Raw genomic sequence first — 18905 nt, 5'->3', positions numbered from 1 at the left:
GCTGGCCCTGGCACGCGCGGGTGACCCTGCGGCCGCCTGGCTCTGTCTCGGCCCGCTCAGCCACCTCGCGCAGGTCGCGTCCCGACCCTGGGCCTGGCTTCACGTCTGGCTTGGCCGCTCCTGTTCTCACAGTGGGTTTAGACCCCGTAGGCGCCACGGTCTGGGGCCTTAGACCAAGGCTAGGTACCCCGAGGGAGTTGGAGGTAGAGCGGGAGGGACGGATGGGCCGGCCCCTCCTGCGGCCAAGGCGGGGCCGGGCTGTGCGGCCTAGCGGGTGGTGCGGCCCTGCGGGAACAGGACTGGGCTTGGACTGCACATGAGCTTTGTGGGATCCGGCAGGTGCCCCAGTTTTAAGTGGAATACTTGGCTGTGGCCCTGGACTCATGTCGGCCTTGCCAAGGCGTGGACATAGGTAGGTGCTTTTCAAGTTGAGGGCAGGCAGCCGAGGCTGTGGACCTCTGGGAGAGGATGGTGACCCCCTGGCGCTTATCCGTCAGGGTCTACTTGTTGCACCTAAGGGGTTTTGAGCTCAGGACGAACCTCAGCCTTTTGCGACCCTCTGGATGCCCTCGCAATGCCAGACTCTGTTGGCTTCTGCTTGGCACTTTGCCCAAATTCATCTCTGTCTCTGGGAACATCGGTGAGGGGGCCCCTGAGAGCTTGTGCCAGCGAACGGCCAGCTGGAGTGACCTGGCTGGCAATGGGCCTCTGGAGAGAGTCTCCCAGAAGGGGCGGCTAGGCTGCCTCCTTCTGCACCTGCGGCTCTGGCTCCGGGCTGGGGCTCTCTTGGTGAAATTCTTTCCCCTCCTCCTGCTCTACCCCCTCACATATCTGGCTCCCAGTGTCTCCAGCCTCTGGTTCCACCTGCTTCTGAAAGCCACCGAGACCTCAGGTCCCACGTACATCAAGTTGGGCCAATGGGCCAGCACCCGGCGAGATCTCTTTTCAGAGGCCTTCTGTGCCCAGTTCTCCAAGCTGCACGTCCGGGTGCCTCCACACCCTTGGACTCACACTGAGCACGTCCTGCAGCAGGCCTTTGGGGAGGGCTGGGCGAAGGTCCTCTGCTTTGACAAGCAGGAACCTGTGGGTTCAGGCTGCGTGGCCCAAGTGTACAAAGCACGTGCCAATCCTGCCTTCCTGGAGAGTGACAGCATCCAGAGACTTGCCCAGCCTTCCTCAGCAGCTGGGGCAGTTGGGGGTCTGAAAGCACTCTTTGGTCATGTCGAGAAGGGGTGGAGGCCTCAAGAAAGTCTTGCTGACCAGGCATTTCTAGAAAGTCTGCTCTTCCCTAAAGCTCACCTGTTTGGATCAAATGCAGTTCTGTCTCAGGCTTCAGCACCTGCCCGCCTACCTGAACCAGATCACCTCATCCCAGTGGCAGTGAAAGTAAGTACTTTGATGTTGTCAGCTGGGCCTTTCCCATCTCTAAAATCTCACCAAACCCCTGGAGCTGTCCCAGATCAAGAGTCTCCCTGTGCAGATCACCCCACATTGCCTTCCATTGATTTCTGTTAGCTTGACCATTATCTGAGTGCTTGTAATGTGCAAGCTGCTTTATTTCTTGGCTTGAGGGAGTGGTGGTGTGACCTGCTTGACAAAGGAAAATGAAGAGGTTTGGAGTTTGCTGCCTCTGTGGGTGGAGGAACCATGTTCCAGCTGACCCACTACTCCGGGGTCGGGATGAATCGGAGACAGACTAGGTTAGATAGATAGATGTGCTGTGGCGAGCCCAAGATGGCAGTATTCGCTTTTATAGAAGTGGCTTCCTTCTCTCTTCATTTCCAGTCATCCCTGTCTAGGCTCCATCATTTCTCATTTCCACACTTTTCCACCCCTATTCAGCACAACCCAGGGGATGTGGCAGACACAAGTAGCAGGACTCCTGACACTCTTACCCACTGGGAAAAAACCCAGCAGTGCCTCACTTCACACCTACTGAATCATACATTCCAAGGGAAGAGCCTGGGGCCTGGCTTTTTATAAATGCTGCGAGTGGTTCTCATAGTCTGGAATGCTTGGGAAACACCAGACCAAAAATATCCTGAAAGTTTCCTCACTCTGTGGAAGATGAAGGGAGTGGATGCCTGCTGTGAACCGGGAACTGCCAGTCATGGCTGACGCACTGTTTAATCTTGACTAGATGCCTTCGACGTAGGCATTGGTTTTCCTTATATCTATTTATTTATATCCCACTTTATTCCTTAAAGGATTTCAGGTGGAGGTAGGGGATGTTATCTCCATGTTTTAAACAATGGAACGGGTGGCTGACAGAGACAGTAGCTTGCCCAGTTTCATACTGGGAATGAGTTGGAATTTGAAACCAGAGCTGGAATTTGAAACCAGAGCTCTTTCCATCCCACCACAGAGCTGGAGTTCTCCGACGCTGGGGTCTTCTTTATCAGGCTGTGGACTGTCTGACACAGAGTTACCTGGTGTGCTCAGTGAAATGCAGATTCCCAGCCCCACTCCCTGAACAGGTGGTTCAGTAGGTCTTGGAGGAGCCTGGGGTCCACAGGCACCCCCCGGTGACTTTTACTCATTTTTTGGGAGCCACCAATCTACACTTAATGCATCGGGAGGAAAAAGGCTACCCATTCTTCTCAGGAAAGCTAAGTGCAGTGCAGAGGATCTGCCCTCGCTTCTCCTCGGAGAAGGCACATGGGAGTGAGGGAGGCAGGAGCATCCTGGGTGTTGGGTCCATTTCCCCTTGCTCTGATGAGAAGCTGGCCTGGCTCTCCTTTGATGTGGGGACCCAGCCCTGGCTGGGTCAGTGTGCCCTCCTGACACCTCCTCTGTCCCACTGTTCCTCTTTCTGGAAGGTGTTGCACCCTGGCCTGCTCTCTCAGGTGCAGATGGACCTGCTGCTGATGAAGATGGGCAGCCGAGTCCTTGCACTTTTGCCAGGAATCAAGTGGCTCAGCTTGCCTGAGATTGTGGAGGAATTTGAGAAGCTCATGGTCCAACAGGTGAATTCTTCCCTCGGTTGTCAATAGCATCTAACACAGTTCTTGCCATTAGCTGTTTAGTGAATGCTGACTGAATGAGGAAATTCCCAGCAAGTCATGACGGGTATGGTGTATTAGTTGGGGTAGATAACACTAGCTGATATCACAAAGAATGCCTAGATCTCAGTGGCTTAATTCAACAAGGTTATTGCTATATTAAAGTTCAATGCAGGTTGAACTGAAAGAGGGAGATGGAGCTCTACTAAATAGTTATTCAGCGACCCAGTTTCCTCCCACGGTCGGCACTGCCATCTTCACGCTGTGTCATCTAGAGTTGGTGCAGGATGGGAGAGGGGCCATGGAGGATTATGTCAGAGAATCTGTGGCCAGGCCTGGAAGTGACGAACATCACTTCTAGTCTACAGGTCAGCTTTAACCACACGGACCCCGTGTAAACGCAAGGATGCTTGGGAAATACAGTCTTCCTTAGTGCTTGGGAGGAAAGTGAAATCACTCCCGTGTGACAGAAACATTATCTGCCACAATCAATGGCTGAACTCCAGGGTGATAAGATTAATTAGCAAAGACATGCACTGTCCCTTTGTTTTGCTTTCTTTCCAGGGCTTTTGAGTAGAAAAGGACCTCCTCCCATTTAGGACCCTTGGGACACTTGTTTAAGTAGCCAGACTTGGTAAACACATTGGGGGCCATCAGGACTCCGAGTACGCATCAGCCCTGGCTCCCTGTTGGATAGTGCAGAGGTTGGCAGTCTTTCAGAATCAGTGTGCCAAGTCTTCATTTATGTCCTCATTAAGTCCCAGGGATGTTTTACTGTTTAGAAAGCTTTGCTTTATGCTATGAGTAGTATGGCTTTGATGAAAGAAATTAAAACAGAATATGGCTTCAATTCCAATAACCACCTCTGCATTAATTACTCTCAGTTCTACTGCATCTGAGCTTCAGTGCCCCTTCTAGAAGTCTCATAGATATCATAGTGTTCCACCACATTAAACTCAAGTCTCTATATCTCACCCCATTTTGCCTTAAAAATCAGCTTTTCCTACTAATTGTATCTCTCAGTAGCCCTATCACAGTCCCAGAGTGTGGATGTATGTGTGGGAGTCTGTTAGAAGCTGGCGAACTAAGAAAGCAAGTGAGATTTTCCCGTCTACAAGGAATATAAAGTAGGCAGGAGGTGCTGACCTATAGATACTTACAAATAGAGTGTGATCAGAGTTACAGTAGGAGTCTCTACAAGTTCAGTTGGGTTTGCTTGGGTCTCAAGAGAGAAAGTGGTCATTGCATCGAGGGTCAAGGCTCCCTAGGCTTGTGCTGGGTCTTGAAAAGTAAGCAGTGTTTACTGTCGGACCAGACGGGGAGGAACATTCCAATCAGAGAGAGTAAGGAAGGCAAAAGAGGGGGTAGATCAGCAGGCTGGGGTGTTCAGCACTATTCAATTTGGGTGAAGCTAGAGTTTTGGGTGGTAGAGGAGGAGGGAGGCACAAGAGATGGACCTGAAGAAAGAAGCAAGGCCAAACCATCCCCGCCCCGCCCCCGGCCGGATGTCATCCCTAAGAATTCAGGGGACACCAGCAGATGGACTGGAGAGAGGGAAGATGGTGATGGGGGGGCGGTGTCAGGAAGCCCAACTCAGATGCTTCTGTTAGGGTTAGGTGACTGGTTCAGGCAAATCACCTTGGGAGAAGCAGTGGGGCAGAGAAGGGGAATAAATCCCAGAGTGGTTAGGGCTGCAGAGTTGATGGCATTGAGCACTGATGGATATGGAGAGTAAAAGAGGAGGAGTAATCTGTAGTGACTCTCAAGTGACTGGGTACATGGGGTAAGAAAGTAAGAAAGTAAGTTCTGTTTAGACATCATGTTCAAGGGACTCCGTGCTTCCACAGGGCAATGTCCAGATGTATTTGAAATGAGTCTGAGAACTGGTAGAGGGGGTCTAGACTGCATGTCAAGGTTCTGTCATCAGGAGGTGCTAGCTGAGGACATGAGGGGATCGAGAGGGAGAGCAAAAGCTGGTGAGGGTCAGGGGCTGAGCAGGCATCAGCATCTGTGGGGCTCACGTGGGAGGAAAGGCCAGGAGACCAGACCCAGACGGAGCAGTTGAGAGGTAGAGGGAGAACTGAGGAGAGCAAGGAGCAGGTACCAAGGGAAGAGTGGTTCAGGAAGAACGAGGTGTCGGTGACACCAGTACTGGGGACCCAGAGAGTGAATTAGGATAAAATGGGATGGGGCCGTTGAGTCTGGCAAATGAAGGCGTGGTGAGTTAGGGAGAGCAGTGTCAGTGTGATGGGGTCAGGGGTAGAGCTAGCCCTGTGATGGAAGTAGGCCTTAATCTAAGGAAAGGGCCAGAGGGCGGGCTAGTGAGGGCAGTGCGCCTGGAGAGGCAGCAAAGCTAAACCCCAGGGAGGTAGGAGAGGAGTCCTGGGAGATGGGGAAGGGGTCCATCAGCTGGTGTGAGGGGGTGGGCAGAGAGGGAAGAGTGGAGAAGCAGCAAAACCCATGTGCTGCTAGGGTGTCAGAGGAGGCTCAGACTTCCCGGAGGCCCTTCATCACAGAATGCCTTCTCCCGCGTTTCCTGGGGAGCCGTGCGGCAGAAGCAGGAAGGGAAAGCAGATGACTCTTGTGACTTTCCAGTTCTTCGGGGTTCAGGTGTTGCTCTCCCCGTGTCCCGACTACCCATTCATCTTTCTCTCCATTTCCTTGTAGATCGACCTGCGCTACGAAGCTCGGAATCTAGAACATTTCCAGTGCAACTTCCTGAACGTGAATTCTGTCAAATTCCCCACTCCCCTGCATCCCTTTGTCACCAGTGATGTTTTGGTGGAAACATATGAAGTAAGAGTCAGAACTTACCTGGCTGTGCCTTTCACTCATAGCTGGGCTGTCTCTGATTCACACGAAGGCTTTAGTCTGAAAAGACAAAAGCCGAAAGAACACACGATTACATATTGAAGGAATCTGGATATGACACGAGGGTGGGCAGCAGCATAGTGAGGTGGTGACCGAGAGCCTGGTTGTGGCCTCAGACTTTCTGGATTTGAAAATCTGCTCTGCCATTTTATTTGCTGGGCGACTCCAGATTCCTCATATATGGCAGTGGGCAAGGGTTCCTGCTTCATAGGGTTGTTCCAGGAGTCAATGACACATTGAATGTAAAATGCTCTCAGCTAGAGTTTGCACAGAGAACGTGCTCAACAAGTGTTTGTGTCATGTGATTGGCCTTGGCTGTCTCCTGGTCCAGCCTCCTTTGTAAAGATGGTAATATGAGATCTAGGGAAGTGATGCCAGGTCCCAGAACTACTAGCTGTGTGACCTTGAGCAAGTTACTTAAACTCTCAAGGCTTTATAGTTCTTTTGTTAATTAGGATAACAAGGTCTATCTTAGGCTGCTCTGACAGATAACTGACCTATATTACCAGCTCTCCTTTCTTTTCTCTTCTTTTTTATCTTTCCATTTTCCTGCTCAGGGTCACAGAGCTCATTCTTGTTCCTATTAGCTGATTTTGAGCAGAAATTAGCTTTCCAGGGTCTGCTCCTGTCTCTTCTCGCGACATTACATCTTACCTGTGGGTGGCAGAGCCAATGGGTTTCCTCTCTAGTAAACCTATGGGACTTGTTTTCCTTTGAGAAGTGTTATGGAAGGGAAACGTAAATAGGTTCAAATCAACTTGTGGGTGTCAGATCCTTAGGGGTTCTAAGAAAGGAAAAACTCTTTGGGTCCCTTCCCAGTCAATAGGTGGGCAACACGGTGCGTCTCGTGGGGATGTGGAGCAGGGCTGTCCAGGGTAAACTGTTCCTCCCTGATCTGCCTTATAGGAGAGCGTGCCCGTGTCCAGTTACCAGCAGGCAGGGATTCCTGTTGACTTGAAGAGGAAGATCGCGTGGCTGGGGATCAACATGCTCCTGAAGATGGTGAGCTAGTGGGCTGGGAGAGGGTGCTCAGGTCCAGCATGTGGCCAAATTGCATGTGGGGAGGTGGCGGGGACACTGCTTGGCTACCCTGGGTGGAGGGCGAGCCAAGTCAGAAGTCTGCTCTAGAAAGAGCTGAGCCTACCCAGACGCCCGTCCATGCCATGGCTTTCCATGAAGCATATTCGCAGTGGCGTGCACTCGGTCACCCTGCAAGGTGCTGTGGGAAGGGTGGAGAGCAAGACCCGGGCCCTGCCCCAGTTGCTTACATTTAGGACAAACAGCTGAAGACATTGTATGTTAAATGCTACTTCATTCATTCATTCAGCAAGTATTTATAAAGCATTTTCTATGTGCCAGGAAGTGCTGGATTTACATTAGTGTGCAAGACAGACATGGTTATAATATTCATGGAACTACTGTTTAGTGGGAAGACAGGCCACAAATAATTAAATGATATGTAAGGTAAGTATAGACACTAAAGGGTCGTTTAGAAAGGGCCTGTCCTAGCCTAGGTATTTATTCAGGAAGTAGTTCCATCAGCTGGAACGTGAAGGCAGTCTAGGTGTTACCCCTGAGAGGACGGCCTGACAATGGTTACATGAGTTGACACTTGTACAAGGACACAGTGATCCTGAAGCAGTGTGAGTTATAATCAGTAGTAATAGTGGCAGCCCAGCACTGTTAGCAGCTTACATGCAGGAGCAAAGAAAGAAGATACCGAGATTGTCTAGGTCTGAGGTCTTCCTGGTGGCTGGCACAGAGACCGCAGTGGAGGGATGGATGGCGGGGTCTAGGCTGAATAGGCAGGACGAGTAGTCAGGTCTGGAGGGCACAGCATCGGGGTAAGAAAGAACCAGGTTTGTCAGTGGTCAGAGAGCAGGAGGAAACTACCAAGGTGACCAAGGTAGAGCCACGGGGGCCAAGGCTGTGGGGCTGCGCTGAGAACGGGCACTCAGGGCAGGGTGGTGGCCAGGTGCAAGCTGACAGCACCAGGAGGCTGTAAGCGCTGCTCAGGGGCTCAGGGTGAGGGAGGGCTGAGTGGCCCTGACTCCACCTCCAGCCCCTGGGTCCGTGGGTGTGGAGAGTCAGCAGCCCCCACCCCAGGGGCTCCTGGAGAAGTGGGGCTATCGTGGGAGAGCCGGGTTTCCACTGTCAGTGCAGTGGAAGCTCAGTGGGCAGATGACTTTTGTCCCCAGTAACAGGGCACCGAGGGGGCACTGTGGGCTGAGGAGAGGGTGCAGTGCTAAACAACACTGGGAGTGGGGAGATCATGGGGGGCTTCCAGCTCCTGGGATCAAGGATAGGGGCATAGGCCCCAGGGGATGAGCTGACAGCAAGATGCCAGGAAGTTTGGAGTCAAGGTCAGGTGCAGGCCCAAGCTTCTCCAGTTCCCAGGATTTTCACTGGGTAGCAAAGCCAGAATCTGGACTAGGAGGGTCTGTATGGCCTGGGTCTCTGGCCTGCATTCAGGAGGACGGAGTCCGCGTTGGCCAGAGGAGTTCCCTGAGAGCCTCTCCAGAAGCAGCTGCTCTGCACCTCTATACCAGGCCTCTCTTTTTCCCCTTATGGAAGGATCGCTGGTGGTCTCTCTGACCACCGAGATGACCCTTCATGGGAGGCAGATTTCTGTTCCACAAAGTCACGTGTGACTTCCTGTCTATCACAGTCCCTGGGGCTGTCCTTTCTGCTTAGCAGGCTCAAAGCCATTTCTCCCTGCCTACCTGACTCTATGTGCCAGTAGGTGGTTGTCAGTATCACTGTTAGCTGTCACTGTGTGAAAGATGGAAGTAATGGGGAGAAGTCTGATTTATGATATATTCTGAAAGAAAGGAAATTCTATGAATTTTAAGAACAGAGAGGTTTGGGGGAGATCTTTGAACAATGAGTAAATATTTATTTTTAATTTAAATATTAATTGCTGAAATCAAGAGTAAAAATAAGTCTTCTGAAATGCTTTGATTTTATAAATTCCGTATAATCTTTTTCAATGTTCTTGACTTTGAAAATAACTTTTCACTTGAAAACATCAACCTGGCCTGTCCCTGTACAAATTCTGAGCTAATGACATCAAACAATGAGGTTTTATAAAATATACACCTCTCTGTCATTGTAATTGATCACTGGGAACATACTGTCACCTGGAAGCTTTATCCGCGTGTGGCCTCGTGGTGATGGGGTGGTGAGGGTTGACAGCCTTGAACAAACAGTGCTGATCTCTTTTCAGATATTTGTGGACAACTTCGTCCATGCGGACCTTCATCCTGGGAACATCCTGGTCCAGGGTGCTGATGGTCTGTCCAAGAGCCAAGAGGAACGGCTACAGCAAGTAGACGTCTGTGACACGCTGGCGGTGGCCGTGGCACCTGCCCAGTGCCCGCTGCGCCTGGTGCTCCTAGATGCCGGCATCGTGGCTGAGCTACAGGCCGCTGACCTGAGGAACTTCCGGGCTGTTTTCATGGCGGTGGCGATGGGGCAGGTGAGACCTGCTGGGCCCTCAGGAGCTGAGCCCAAATCTTTTAGGCTCTCAGGAGCTTCGGGGCTCCTCAGCCTTCGTCATTCTTGTAAATGCCTTTGGGAGCCAAGGTGCTCCTGATGGAATGTCAGGGTCTTTATGTCACAATGTGCGCGTGTGACAGGCCAGTTCCAAGCAGCTCATGGTTTGGGATGAGAAGTGCTTCCATCCCAAATGCCATTACGTGGAGGGAGTATCTCTTTGTTCTTTAGCAAGCGTAGGGCTGGGCACTAGCACTGCTAGCCCCGTGACTGAATAATGGCTGCCCTGGTCTGTGCCATTTGCTGTGATTTGGAGTGTTGGTGAGAAGCAGCAGCAAAGGGGACTTATTCTCCAAGCGCGGGGAGACACATTGGAACCTCTGGTGTTGGGGAGCGTGCGTGGTTTTTAACCTCTCCCACCCCTGCGATGCTGAGGGGCTCCAAAGGTTGAGAATTATTATTTAGAGAAAAGGATTCAGCAAAGCCTCTGTGGAGTCAACTTAAAGTGCTATGTTAAGGTGACAATGAAAAAACCCTCTGGCTGGCTCCTGCAAAGTTCTCCAGCAAGAAAGACCCTGAGAAAGAGCAAGATGATTAAAAAAACAAAGAGATGGGCAAATTCAAGGGAGTCCCTGCTTAGGAGGCTTCCAAGGGGACAGACAGAGTCTTGAGCCTGGACCAATTCAAAAGGGCCCTCTGGGCTCAGGTTAAACACAGGTGCAGTGGTGGGCGGGGTTGGAGGTCCCCTGCACAGGTTTGGATGAAGGAAGAAGGTCACAGCCCAAGGAGGGAGAGCTTGGCTCCTGTGCTGCGAAGGTGAAAGGCGTTAGCAGTGACCAGGAGGGCGGTCGGTGCTCGGGGAGACCATGGAGGCATTGGTCAGAGTGTGTCCTGACAGAGGTGGGAGAGAAGGGCAGAGGTGACGAGAGAAGGCTGGAGCACAAAGACTGGGTCAGCTGCGAGTAGGGAATTCTGCTGGGGCAGAAGGCGGCCCACGAGGAGAGGGTGGCTGGTCCAGCCCGGTGGCAGGTCCTGGAGCCTCTGGGGCCAGGCTGGTGGAGCATGAGCAGCCAGACACTGGTTTTGACACTGTGCCCCGTGTGGCCCTGGAGGGCAAAGAAGACAGCACACTGCCTTGTCCTGACTGCACTAAGCACAGGTAGGATTCCACCGACCAAGAGAGACTTCGAAAGACTGGTCGGTTACCAGGTTTTCTGGGGGGTGAGATTACAAAGGAGGGGTAGCCAAGCACAGGAAGGTAGGTTGATTAGGTGGGAGCGACCAGGATATGAAGCAGTTTGCGCAGAGCATCTAGTTTGGTGCCCCGCAACTCTACCAAGTTTCCCTTATTTGCATCTTCCAGGGACAAAGAGTGGCTGAGCTCATCCTGCATCACGCTCGGGCCAGTGAGTGCAGGGATGTGGAGGGATTCAAGGCCGAGATGGCCACACTGGTGACCCAGGCCAGGAAGAACACCATCACCCTGGAAAAGGTGAGCAGGGCACCAAGGGGCAGGCCTCCGTGTGCTGTCCTCGCCCTGGGACAGAGCAAGCCCCAAGTGGACGGGAGATCTTTTTATTGGGGGAGGTCTCCAGGGAGTTTGAGTTTTAAGGCAGATGAAAAACAAAGCTTTCCTCTGCCCACATCTTCTGGGTGTGAGAGGGCCCACCGAAATCACCGGCTCTCAAGAGTGGTTCCTGGACCAGGCTCTCCAGGGTGGCTGCTGGGGCAGTGACATTTATAGTGCCACCCCATCTGGGTGTAGCTGTTCTGCGACTTCATCTGTATCTGGAGCTTAGCTGAGCTTGGAGGGAGGGACGACTACAGTTCCTGAGCAGCCAAAGGACATACCTAATGTTCACGTCCTCTACTTAGACCTGAACCAGAGCCCACTTTGTATTTTACACATAGTTCTAACCTGACAGTTTTTTTCCCCTAAGTTCATGGTCTACACTAGCAAGGAGTGGCCCACTGGCAGTGAGGAGCAGCAGCTGGCTGCTGATCTTCCTTATTCCGAAATGGTTTTTATATGTGCTGGGGGTAGACACACAGGGGTAGCCAGGCTTTTAGGCCTGTTCCCTGGAAGGGGTCTTTGAACCCAGACTCAAAATGGGCTCATGCGTGTGCAGTCCTTCTGCACACGGGTGTGTGTGTGTGTGTGTAGGTAGGTAGGTAGGTAGGTAGTGGGTTTGGGTGGTGGACCGGAGGCAGGACAGGGGCCTGGCAGGGAGATGTGGTTCTGGGGCTCAGCACTCTCTGCAGTCAGCTTTGTTCTCTTTTCCAGCTTCAAGTTTCCAGCCTTCTCTCAAATGTCTTTAAGTTACTGATGACTCACAAGGTGAGGCCCCAGGCAGAGCTGATCAGGTCAGGCTGGGAGGTCTCTGGGGAGGTGGTGGGTGGCCACAGGGTGCTGAGAGGTACTTCTCTTATAGGAGACCTTGTTTTTTGAAAACATTTTTCTTTCCAATGCATTTGCATGAAGAGTGCTGTTTCTGTGTCTTGACTCGGTATAAAAGGCTCTTTGTTGCTCTGTCTGTACCTGTCAGTCTGTGCTGTCTAAGTATCTGTGATACTTAGCTATAGAAAAATAATTTTCAAACGTAAAAACGGGCTTTTTATGCCTTTTCTCTCCTCGGTTCACATTAATGACACTTGGTGTTAACGTGAGTCATGCTTGCACAGCCCCTCTCTGTGTGCTGTGAAGTCCTGGGGTTGGGGGCAGCCCAAGAGGAGGTGCCTCTTGTCCTGATGCATTCAGAGGATCCTGCAGGGCTGTCCTGCTATGCAGGGCGCTTTTCCTTGGAGAGAGGTGGCCTCAAGGTTCTGTTCCTTGGAGAGAGGTGGCCTCAAGGTTCTTCACCTTGGCCTTTGCCTCGGCTCTGTCTACTTGTGATGAGTGTGGTCGTGGGCTATTCCTCAAAGTAAAGCTGCCAGCCCAGGAAATAAGGAGTTGAGGGCAGGGAAAGGAAGATTTTTGTCTGAAGATGGCTTTTCCTATTGTTCCTCTTGAGGTTCTGCGATCTGATAAAGACACATCACATGGAAAAGGCAGCCATTTGGCAAGGATCCTAACACAGAGTTAAGAGTCAGAAAGCTGGCTGGTCTAGAGCCTTCATCTAGCAGAAGGTGTGATGGGGGCAGGGCGCTCACAGGCAGAGCCAGGACTTGACACGACACTGAGGTCTCAGTCCAATGCTCTTTCTGCTGTTCCAGAAACCACTTTGCAATAGCTGTGGCTTGGAATGAAACAGTGACACAGACTAAAGGACTCCCTGAGTATGCAGGACACATGATTACAAGTTAGGGTTAGCTAGCACGTGTGGGAAGCCTACCACCTGAGAGCTGCTATGCAGGGTGCTTTTTATTACAGTTCCTCATTGAAATCTCAGGACAACTCCTCAGGCAGGTGTGGTCTATACTGTATTATCCCCACGAAAAGACTGGGGCATAGAGAGGTTAAGTAACTCCCCAAGTCCCGCCAGCTGTGCACAGCAGAGCCAAGGGCTGCACCCTGTCTCTGACTCTGGGGTTGACTTTGTTGGTGGGGTTTTGGTGAAAAACTTTATGCTGTCCTAAACTTTTGTTAAGTTCTATTTTAGAATGGCACCTTAGGATTGGGAAGAGCTTTCATCATTGCTGGGGAGTTGGCTTGGAGAGAAATAGGAATAAACATACACTCCTGGGAGTTTGGTTGCACAGGATGTGGAGCAGGTTGCTGATGCTCAGGCCCAGCTCCATTGCTCAGCAACTGTGACCTGCAGGAGCCTCTCCAAGTTCACAGGGCCTCCCTGAGGGCTGGATGGAGCCATGACTATAGTAATCATAGCAGTATACCCTGAGCACCCTCTATGTGTACTGTGGTACCTACTTTGGCTATTTAACATCTATTAGTATCCGATTTAATCCCCTCAACATTCTTCAAAGCAGGCACCAATGCCGAGAGGCCAAGCAACTCACAAATGGCCACAAGGTCCCCGTGGCAATGCCAGGATCTGGTGCCAGTAGTCTGAACGCTGCTTCGTTCTTCTGCCTCCTGTGCTCACTCTGCAGACAGCCTTCCACACACACTGTTGTAATTGTTCCCAGGATGGAAGAGCAGAGAGAGGGCCTAGAACAGCTACTGTATTCTTAGCTCTATAATAGGCACTTAGTTTTTTTAAAAATTAAAAGTTCTTAATTTTGGTAAAAAAATAATTGAAAATTTACCCCTAAAAATCTCCAAGTGCACAGTTCGGCAGTGTCAACCATATTCTACATTGCTGTGTAACAGGTCTGTAGAACTGTCTCATCTTATAAAACTGAAACTCTATACCCGTTGGACAATAACTCCCAATTTCTCAGTCCTCCCAGGCCCTGGCAACCACCATTCTACTTTCTGTTTTCATGATTTTTTGTTGTTCTTTTATTTTTATAATGGTCATCCTAATGGGTGTGAGGTGCTATCTCATTGTGGTTTTAACTACATTTCTCTAACTATTAGTGACGTTCAGTATCTTTTCATATGCTTTTTGGCTATTTGTATATCTGCTTTGGAAAAATGTCTATTCAGGCACTTAGTTTTTTAATAAAAATTTTGACAAATGTAGAGGTAGAAAGAATACAACAAACACCAAAAAAATTCACTACTCAGCTTAAGAATGAAACATTCCCAATAGTGTTGAAGCCCCAGGTCCCCCACCCTGAACAGAGCCTGTGTGGCCGAGGGTCCTCTCACGTCCTGACCGGAAGTACCTGAACCTTAGCAGGAGCATGTAGCTTTCTGCTCATCAGCCCGTCTGATACTCTAGACAACTTCTCAGGCCTTAACTGAGACAAATACTCATTACTTTTAACAAAGGTTATTTTTCCACGAGTCAACCTTCCATTTTATGACCTTCTGTCTACTTGAAAAACGATTCTAGTTCTAGGTTTAAATCCTGACTCTACTCTTTCTCACTCTGTGGCTTGAACAAGTCACTTAAGCACCCTGAGCTTTAGTTTCCTGATCTATAGAATGGGGACAGAGATAGCACTTTTGAGAATTAACTGAGCAATTTTGATGTAAATGAGTTTACCATTAACCTGGCTCTAAAGTGGAAAAAGCTCCACTTGTGCGTGAGCAAAGTCGGTTGTACGGGGTTTCTTAACAAGGTTACTGTATATTTTGCAAAATGACCCTTATTTAGATTTATAGTTTCCGGTATATCTGTGAAATATTAATTTTATTATTTTTAAATCATTCGCATACACACACAACAAGAGAAGTACATACCGTACCCTCAGATTTTTCCTTAGTAATACTAGTGGATGGGAAGCTGGGTGAGTAGATGAGACGGTGGGGAAAACGATGGGTAGGGGGAAAGAATGTTAGGTGGATAGCAAAAAATCACATGGGCCGGTACAAAAGGCCAAGAGTAAACAGCAACATGGTTATCCAGAACTCTCTCTATTTATCAATGGGCTTTGGAAAGAACCACGTTTTTTTCTGTTTCAGGTAAAGCTTGAGAGCAACTTTGCCTCCATTGTGTTTGCCATCATGGTGCTGGAGGGGCTTGGTCGCTCTCTGGACCCCAAACTGGACATCCTGGAGGCAGCAAAGCCTTTCCTTCTGAAAGAACTAGTGTCCTCCCCGTGACTGTGGCAGTGGCATGCACTGGCCGTTAGCTCAGAACTAAAGTCCACTCCCAACAGCCTCTCCTGTGGCAGTTTGAACATTTTAAAATGGGGATGTGGAAGGCAGGCCATTGCTTTTCACTGATTTGGTTTCAAGTGTCTGTTTTAACAGCTTTCGGTTATTTGGGGAAGTAAAAGGAGGGAAGGGTCCTATCTGTTCAGCTGTAGAAGTTGAACTGTTCTGTGGAGGATGAATAAACTTAGTTATTTTGTTTTCTTGTTTCTCTCTCTTCTCTTCTTAACCCTCTATGCTCCCTGATCAGGTGGGTTCTCTTGGACTCCTAGGTTAGAAATTGTCACAGAACCCTGCAGACCCATAGCTTCGAATTTTTCTTTTATGTACCCTTATTGGTAAAAAGTTGAACATATTTATATACATATATATGTATAATTTATAAATTTTATGCAAGTGAGGCCACCAATAGCAAATCTCTGGAGGCACAGTATACACTTAGGGGAAATTTCACTGTACTTCAAATTATCTTCTTTATAATTTTTAATAATTTTTGCTGACCTCTTTCTAAACTTTATTACAAAGTAAAAAAAAAAAAAAAAAAAGCAATGTGGCTGACATACTAGGGACAGGAGCAGAATCAGCTCTGTTCTCTTTTTAAAGTTCCCCTGTGCTCACATATTAGTTCAGACCCAGGTTTCTCTGAGCTATGTTCAGGCCCTTGTCCATTTGTCCAGCGTTAATTTTGGTTCATATTAATATCTAGATAATATAGTCAGTATAGCCTCTTAACCAGGGCTTGAAATCTGCAGTCACATCCAGTTACACTCCAGCAGTGAACTAAGGGGTAGTGGCAACTGCATGTCCCTCTGCGCTGGGCCCACCCATGGGACTGTTCTCTCAAAGCTGACTTAACCCGTGGCTGGCCCAGGTGGACTAAGAGGATCCCAGATTTGCTTGTAGAGTGGATATTAGTAAAGCTTAATTTCTTATTTTTCTAAATAAAAATAGTATTTTTTCCCGTGTTTCTTGCTTGCTCTGGAGACCACTGCTCTAGACAGTGAGTAGAAGTCAAGCCTTCCTGCTTTCTGAAAGCCCTGCTCTGGCCACAGGACTAGATTCTTCCATTCTTTCCTTCTCAAGGATTAAGTTCCTCATTTCTGGTGTTTAGGGGGCAAATAATGTTATTTAGACAGGGATACCTATGGTGCAGTTTTTTTCAGAGGGGTGGGGATGTTATTTTTACTTCCCAAGTGTTGAGGGGAAGGCATTCTAATCAGACCGTGAGGGATTGGGGTGGCTCCAGGGATCTGGGAGGGGCAGTGGTGCTATTCGGCTGCCTCCTCACGGACACGCCAGCCAGACCCACGGCCCTGTGCCGGGTGCACGTACACTTACACCGTGGGGCAGGAGCGGGGTACACGCAGAGCAGGCGTCTCCCTGCGCCTACACCAGCACCACTAAACCTTTCCTTACAGCCAGTGGATGTAATGAAGCCCTCTGTGGTGTGTATTCTCTATCACTGCACACAAATATACAACATGGATTACCTCACTGTATCTGCGGGTCAGAAATGTAGGTGCCATTTAGCCAGGTCCTCTGTTCAGGGTCCTGCACAGGCTGTAGGCATCCTGAGGCTCCACTGGGGTGGGTCTGATGTCAAGCTCACTCATGTGGTTGTTGGCACAATTCAGTTCCTTGTGGGCTGCTGGACCGAGGGCCTTAGTTCCTCAGGAGCTGTTACAGCAGCAACAGAAAATGAACACGGCTGTATCAAAGAGGAGAAAAAAGGTTAATGGTACGCTTTGATATAGGTAATTTGCTGAATTTTAAAATAAGTATCTTAAAAATGCTAACTTAGTTATATAAAGTCATCATCTTAAGAAGAAAAGAATACTTTCTTGGGTGTAAGTGGATACAGTGGCAGCCTGGCATTGACCCTGAAAGACCACAGCTCAATCTCCTCTAGAAAGTACAGGTTCATTTCAGTGTTACTAAAACCACTGGAAAGTTCCTTTTTTCGTCCTGAGACAGGGAAAGCGAGATCAAGCAAGTCTTTAAGAGTAGGAAATTAAATAAACATGAAGTCTTGTGAACAATATATTTTTTTCATTCCTTTGCTTTGTTTTTTATTTCCAGTTATAGAATAAGGTCTTGATTTGGGGTTAGATGCTCTATGCTAGGTCATTTATAGTCTGTTCTCACAGTTTGTCAAAATTTGGTAATTTGATTTGCATTTAGAAGCTGAGAGCTCAGTGCCACTGCTTGGCATCCTCTCCCTCACCTTCTAAAATGCATCCATTCAAATAGGGGGCTCATCTGAAAACCAAAAGGGCTACCATGCAACCTGCAAAAGGCAGTAAGAGATATTTGCCCCTGGAGTTCTTAGAGCATGCCTGCAAAACAAAATGTATAACTGCTATGTGCTCAAAATAGTTTGATTGGGATCATAAACTTTTTATAGTAAAAGAATCAGAATTTGTGATATAAAACATTAAAGCTAAGGACTGCACATATGGTCTGTTAAACAATATTACTTTAAATCCAAACATTGAAGTTAAAACTTTTAGTTTTGTAATTCAGCAAGAAAGATGGGGAGGGCGAGTTAATTTTAGTTCACCTGAATAGCTTTTGCTTTCAGGTAAGGGAGGTATAATAAAAGAATAAAAATTTCCTAAGTACATGCTGTGGGCCAGGTACTATCTTAAATGACCCAAATTCAGATGAAGGCCGCTGACTCTCATAGAAGTGACTTGTCCAGATTCATAGAGCTAATAATTGGCAGAGCTGAAGTCTGAACTCCAGATCTTCAGACTTCAAGTTCAATGCTCTTTTTTTGTTTAAGTCGTGCTTTTTTGTGTGTGGCCTTGGAATCATAGCATTGTTCTTTCTTGGGACCAAGGCGGCTGTGTAGCTTGGGGAGCGAGTTCCCTAGGAAGAATGGCAAGCCCTGTCTTCCTAAATCATGATCTTCCTATCTTAGTAGTTTGCACCTGTCACAAAAGGGAAGTGGTGAACGGTAACCCAGAGACAGCTACACTGTTGTACATCAACTGGAAAGTCAACTTTTGTCCAAAAAATAGTGGATTTTTTCCTCTAATTTATATACTTAGAGAATAGGAGGGACAAGAGAGAGTCTACAGGGACAGAGGGTCAATCAATAGGCTGTTCAGAAGGGTGTGGGGCAGCTCAGCAATCATATGCTTTAAGTGGGCCTCACTCTAGGGAGATTTCCTGTTACAAGGCACATGGAGGCCCATATCCTGGCCCTGGAGGAGGGGTATTAGTTATATTCTAGGTACTCAAATCCCTAAATTCAGCTCTACATTTTTCTCCATAAAATCCTGCTTTTCATGCTTGTGACTCCAACCGTGAAGTCTTCACTGCTTAGCAAGTGATCCATTTCAAATTAAAATCGCCAAGGTGTGAGGCTGGCCGGCTAAATTTAAAAATTAATCAAACTTGGAGGTGCCTAGGAATACCATAGCCCGTAAGTGGAGACCGTAAGAATTTGGGGAGGTGCGTTTAGAGAAGCATGGAATCCATCCAGGATTTAACAGAAGGCAACAGGAAGAGACAAAAACCGAGAATCCGGGTGTGGTTCAGGATCAAGGAATTAGGAGCACCGCATAAATTGGAGACCACGCTAAAATGCAGATTCCTTGGCCCTACTCCAGACTGAGGGTATCTGGGGCCGGGCTCCTCAGGTGACTCTTGATGCCACTAGTCTAAGTATTGATGTTTGGGAATCACTGGTTGCTGGTGGGTAAAGTTCAGGTTTACACAACAACAATAAAAGATCTGCTGTGAGCCTCTTGCAGGAGAGATGACTTAAAAGGACTAGCATTGGGAAGGACCACGGGTTCACACAGGATTTGGCAGCCTAAGAGGGTCTGGGGGGCAGTTAATTCAGGAGGAGCAGGAAGAGTGGC

The 18905-nt window shown here is 48.9% G+C and overlaps 1 protein-coding gene and 1 long non-coding RNA gene across 5 annotated transcripts; one reads left to right on the top strand and one right to left on the bottom strand.

The window, feature by feature from the left end:
- The first annotated feature begins 6 nt into the window (after positions 1 to 6).
- On the top strand, positions 7 to 15237 carry ADCK2 (aarF domain containing kinase 2). Of its 4 annotated transcripts, XM_015588358.2 has the most exons (9): positions 7 to 412; positions 843 to 1386; positions 2820 to 2966; positions 5670 to 5798; positions 6780 to 6875; positions 9100 to 9351; positions 10732 to 10860; positions 11653 to 11706; positions 14842 to 15237. In XM_015588358.2, the coding sequence occupies exons 1-9, from the start codon at positions 384 to 386 to the stop codon at positions 14980 to 14982; spliced, it is 1521 nt and encodes a 506-aa protein (XP_015443844.1). In that variant the 5' UTR covers positions 7 to 383; the 3' UTR covers positions 14983 to 15237. The 4 variants fall into 4 exon arrangements, with proteins under 4 accessions (XP_015443844.1, XP_006910535.1, XP_006910536.1 ...); XM_006910473.3 differs by having other exon boundaries at positions 7 to 1386; XM_006910474.3 differs by lacking the exon at positions 2820 to 2966 and having other exon boundaries at positions 7 to 1386.
- LOC107195575 lies at positions 2973 to 17743 on the bottom strand. Its single transcript, XR_003045932.1, has 3 exons — positions 16524 to 17743; positions 5817 to 5873; positions 2973 to 3815 (listed from the first exon to the last, which is right to left on the bottom strand). It is a non-coding gene; the product is annotated as an uncharacterized LOC107195575 (long non-coding RNA).
- Positions 17744 to 18905: the final 1162 nt, after the last annotated feature.

The sequence above is a fragment of the Pteropus alecto genome, unplaced genomic scaffold, assembly GCF_000325575.1.
Source record: "Pteropus alecto unplaced genomic scaffold, ASM32557v1 scaffold22, whole genome shotgun sequence".
Taxonomy (NCBI): Eukaryota; Metazoa; Chordata; class Mammalia; order Chiroptera; family Pteropodidae; genus Pteropus; species Pteropus alecto.
This window is presented reverse-complemented; position numbering and strand designations above follow the sequence as displayed.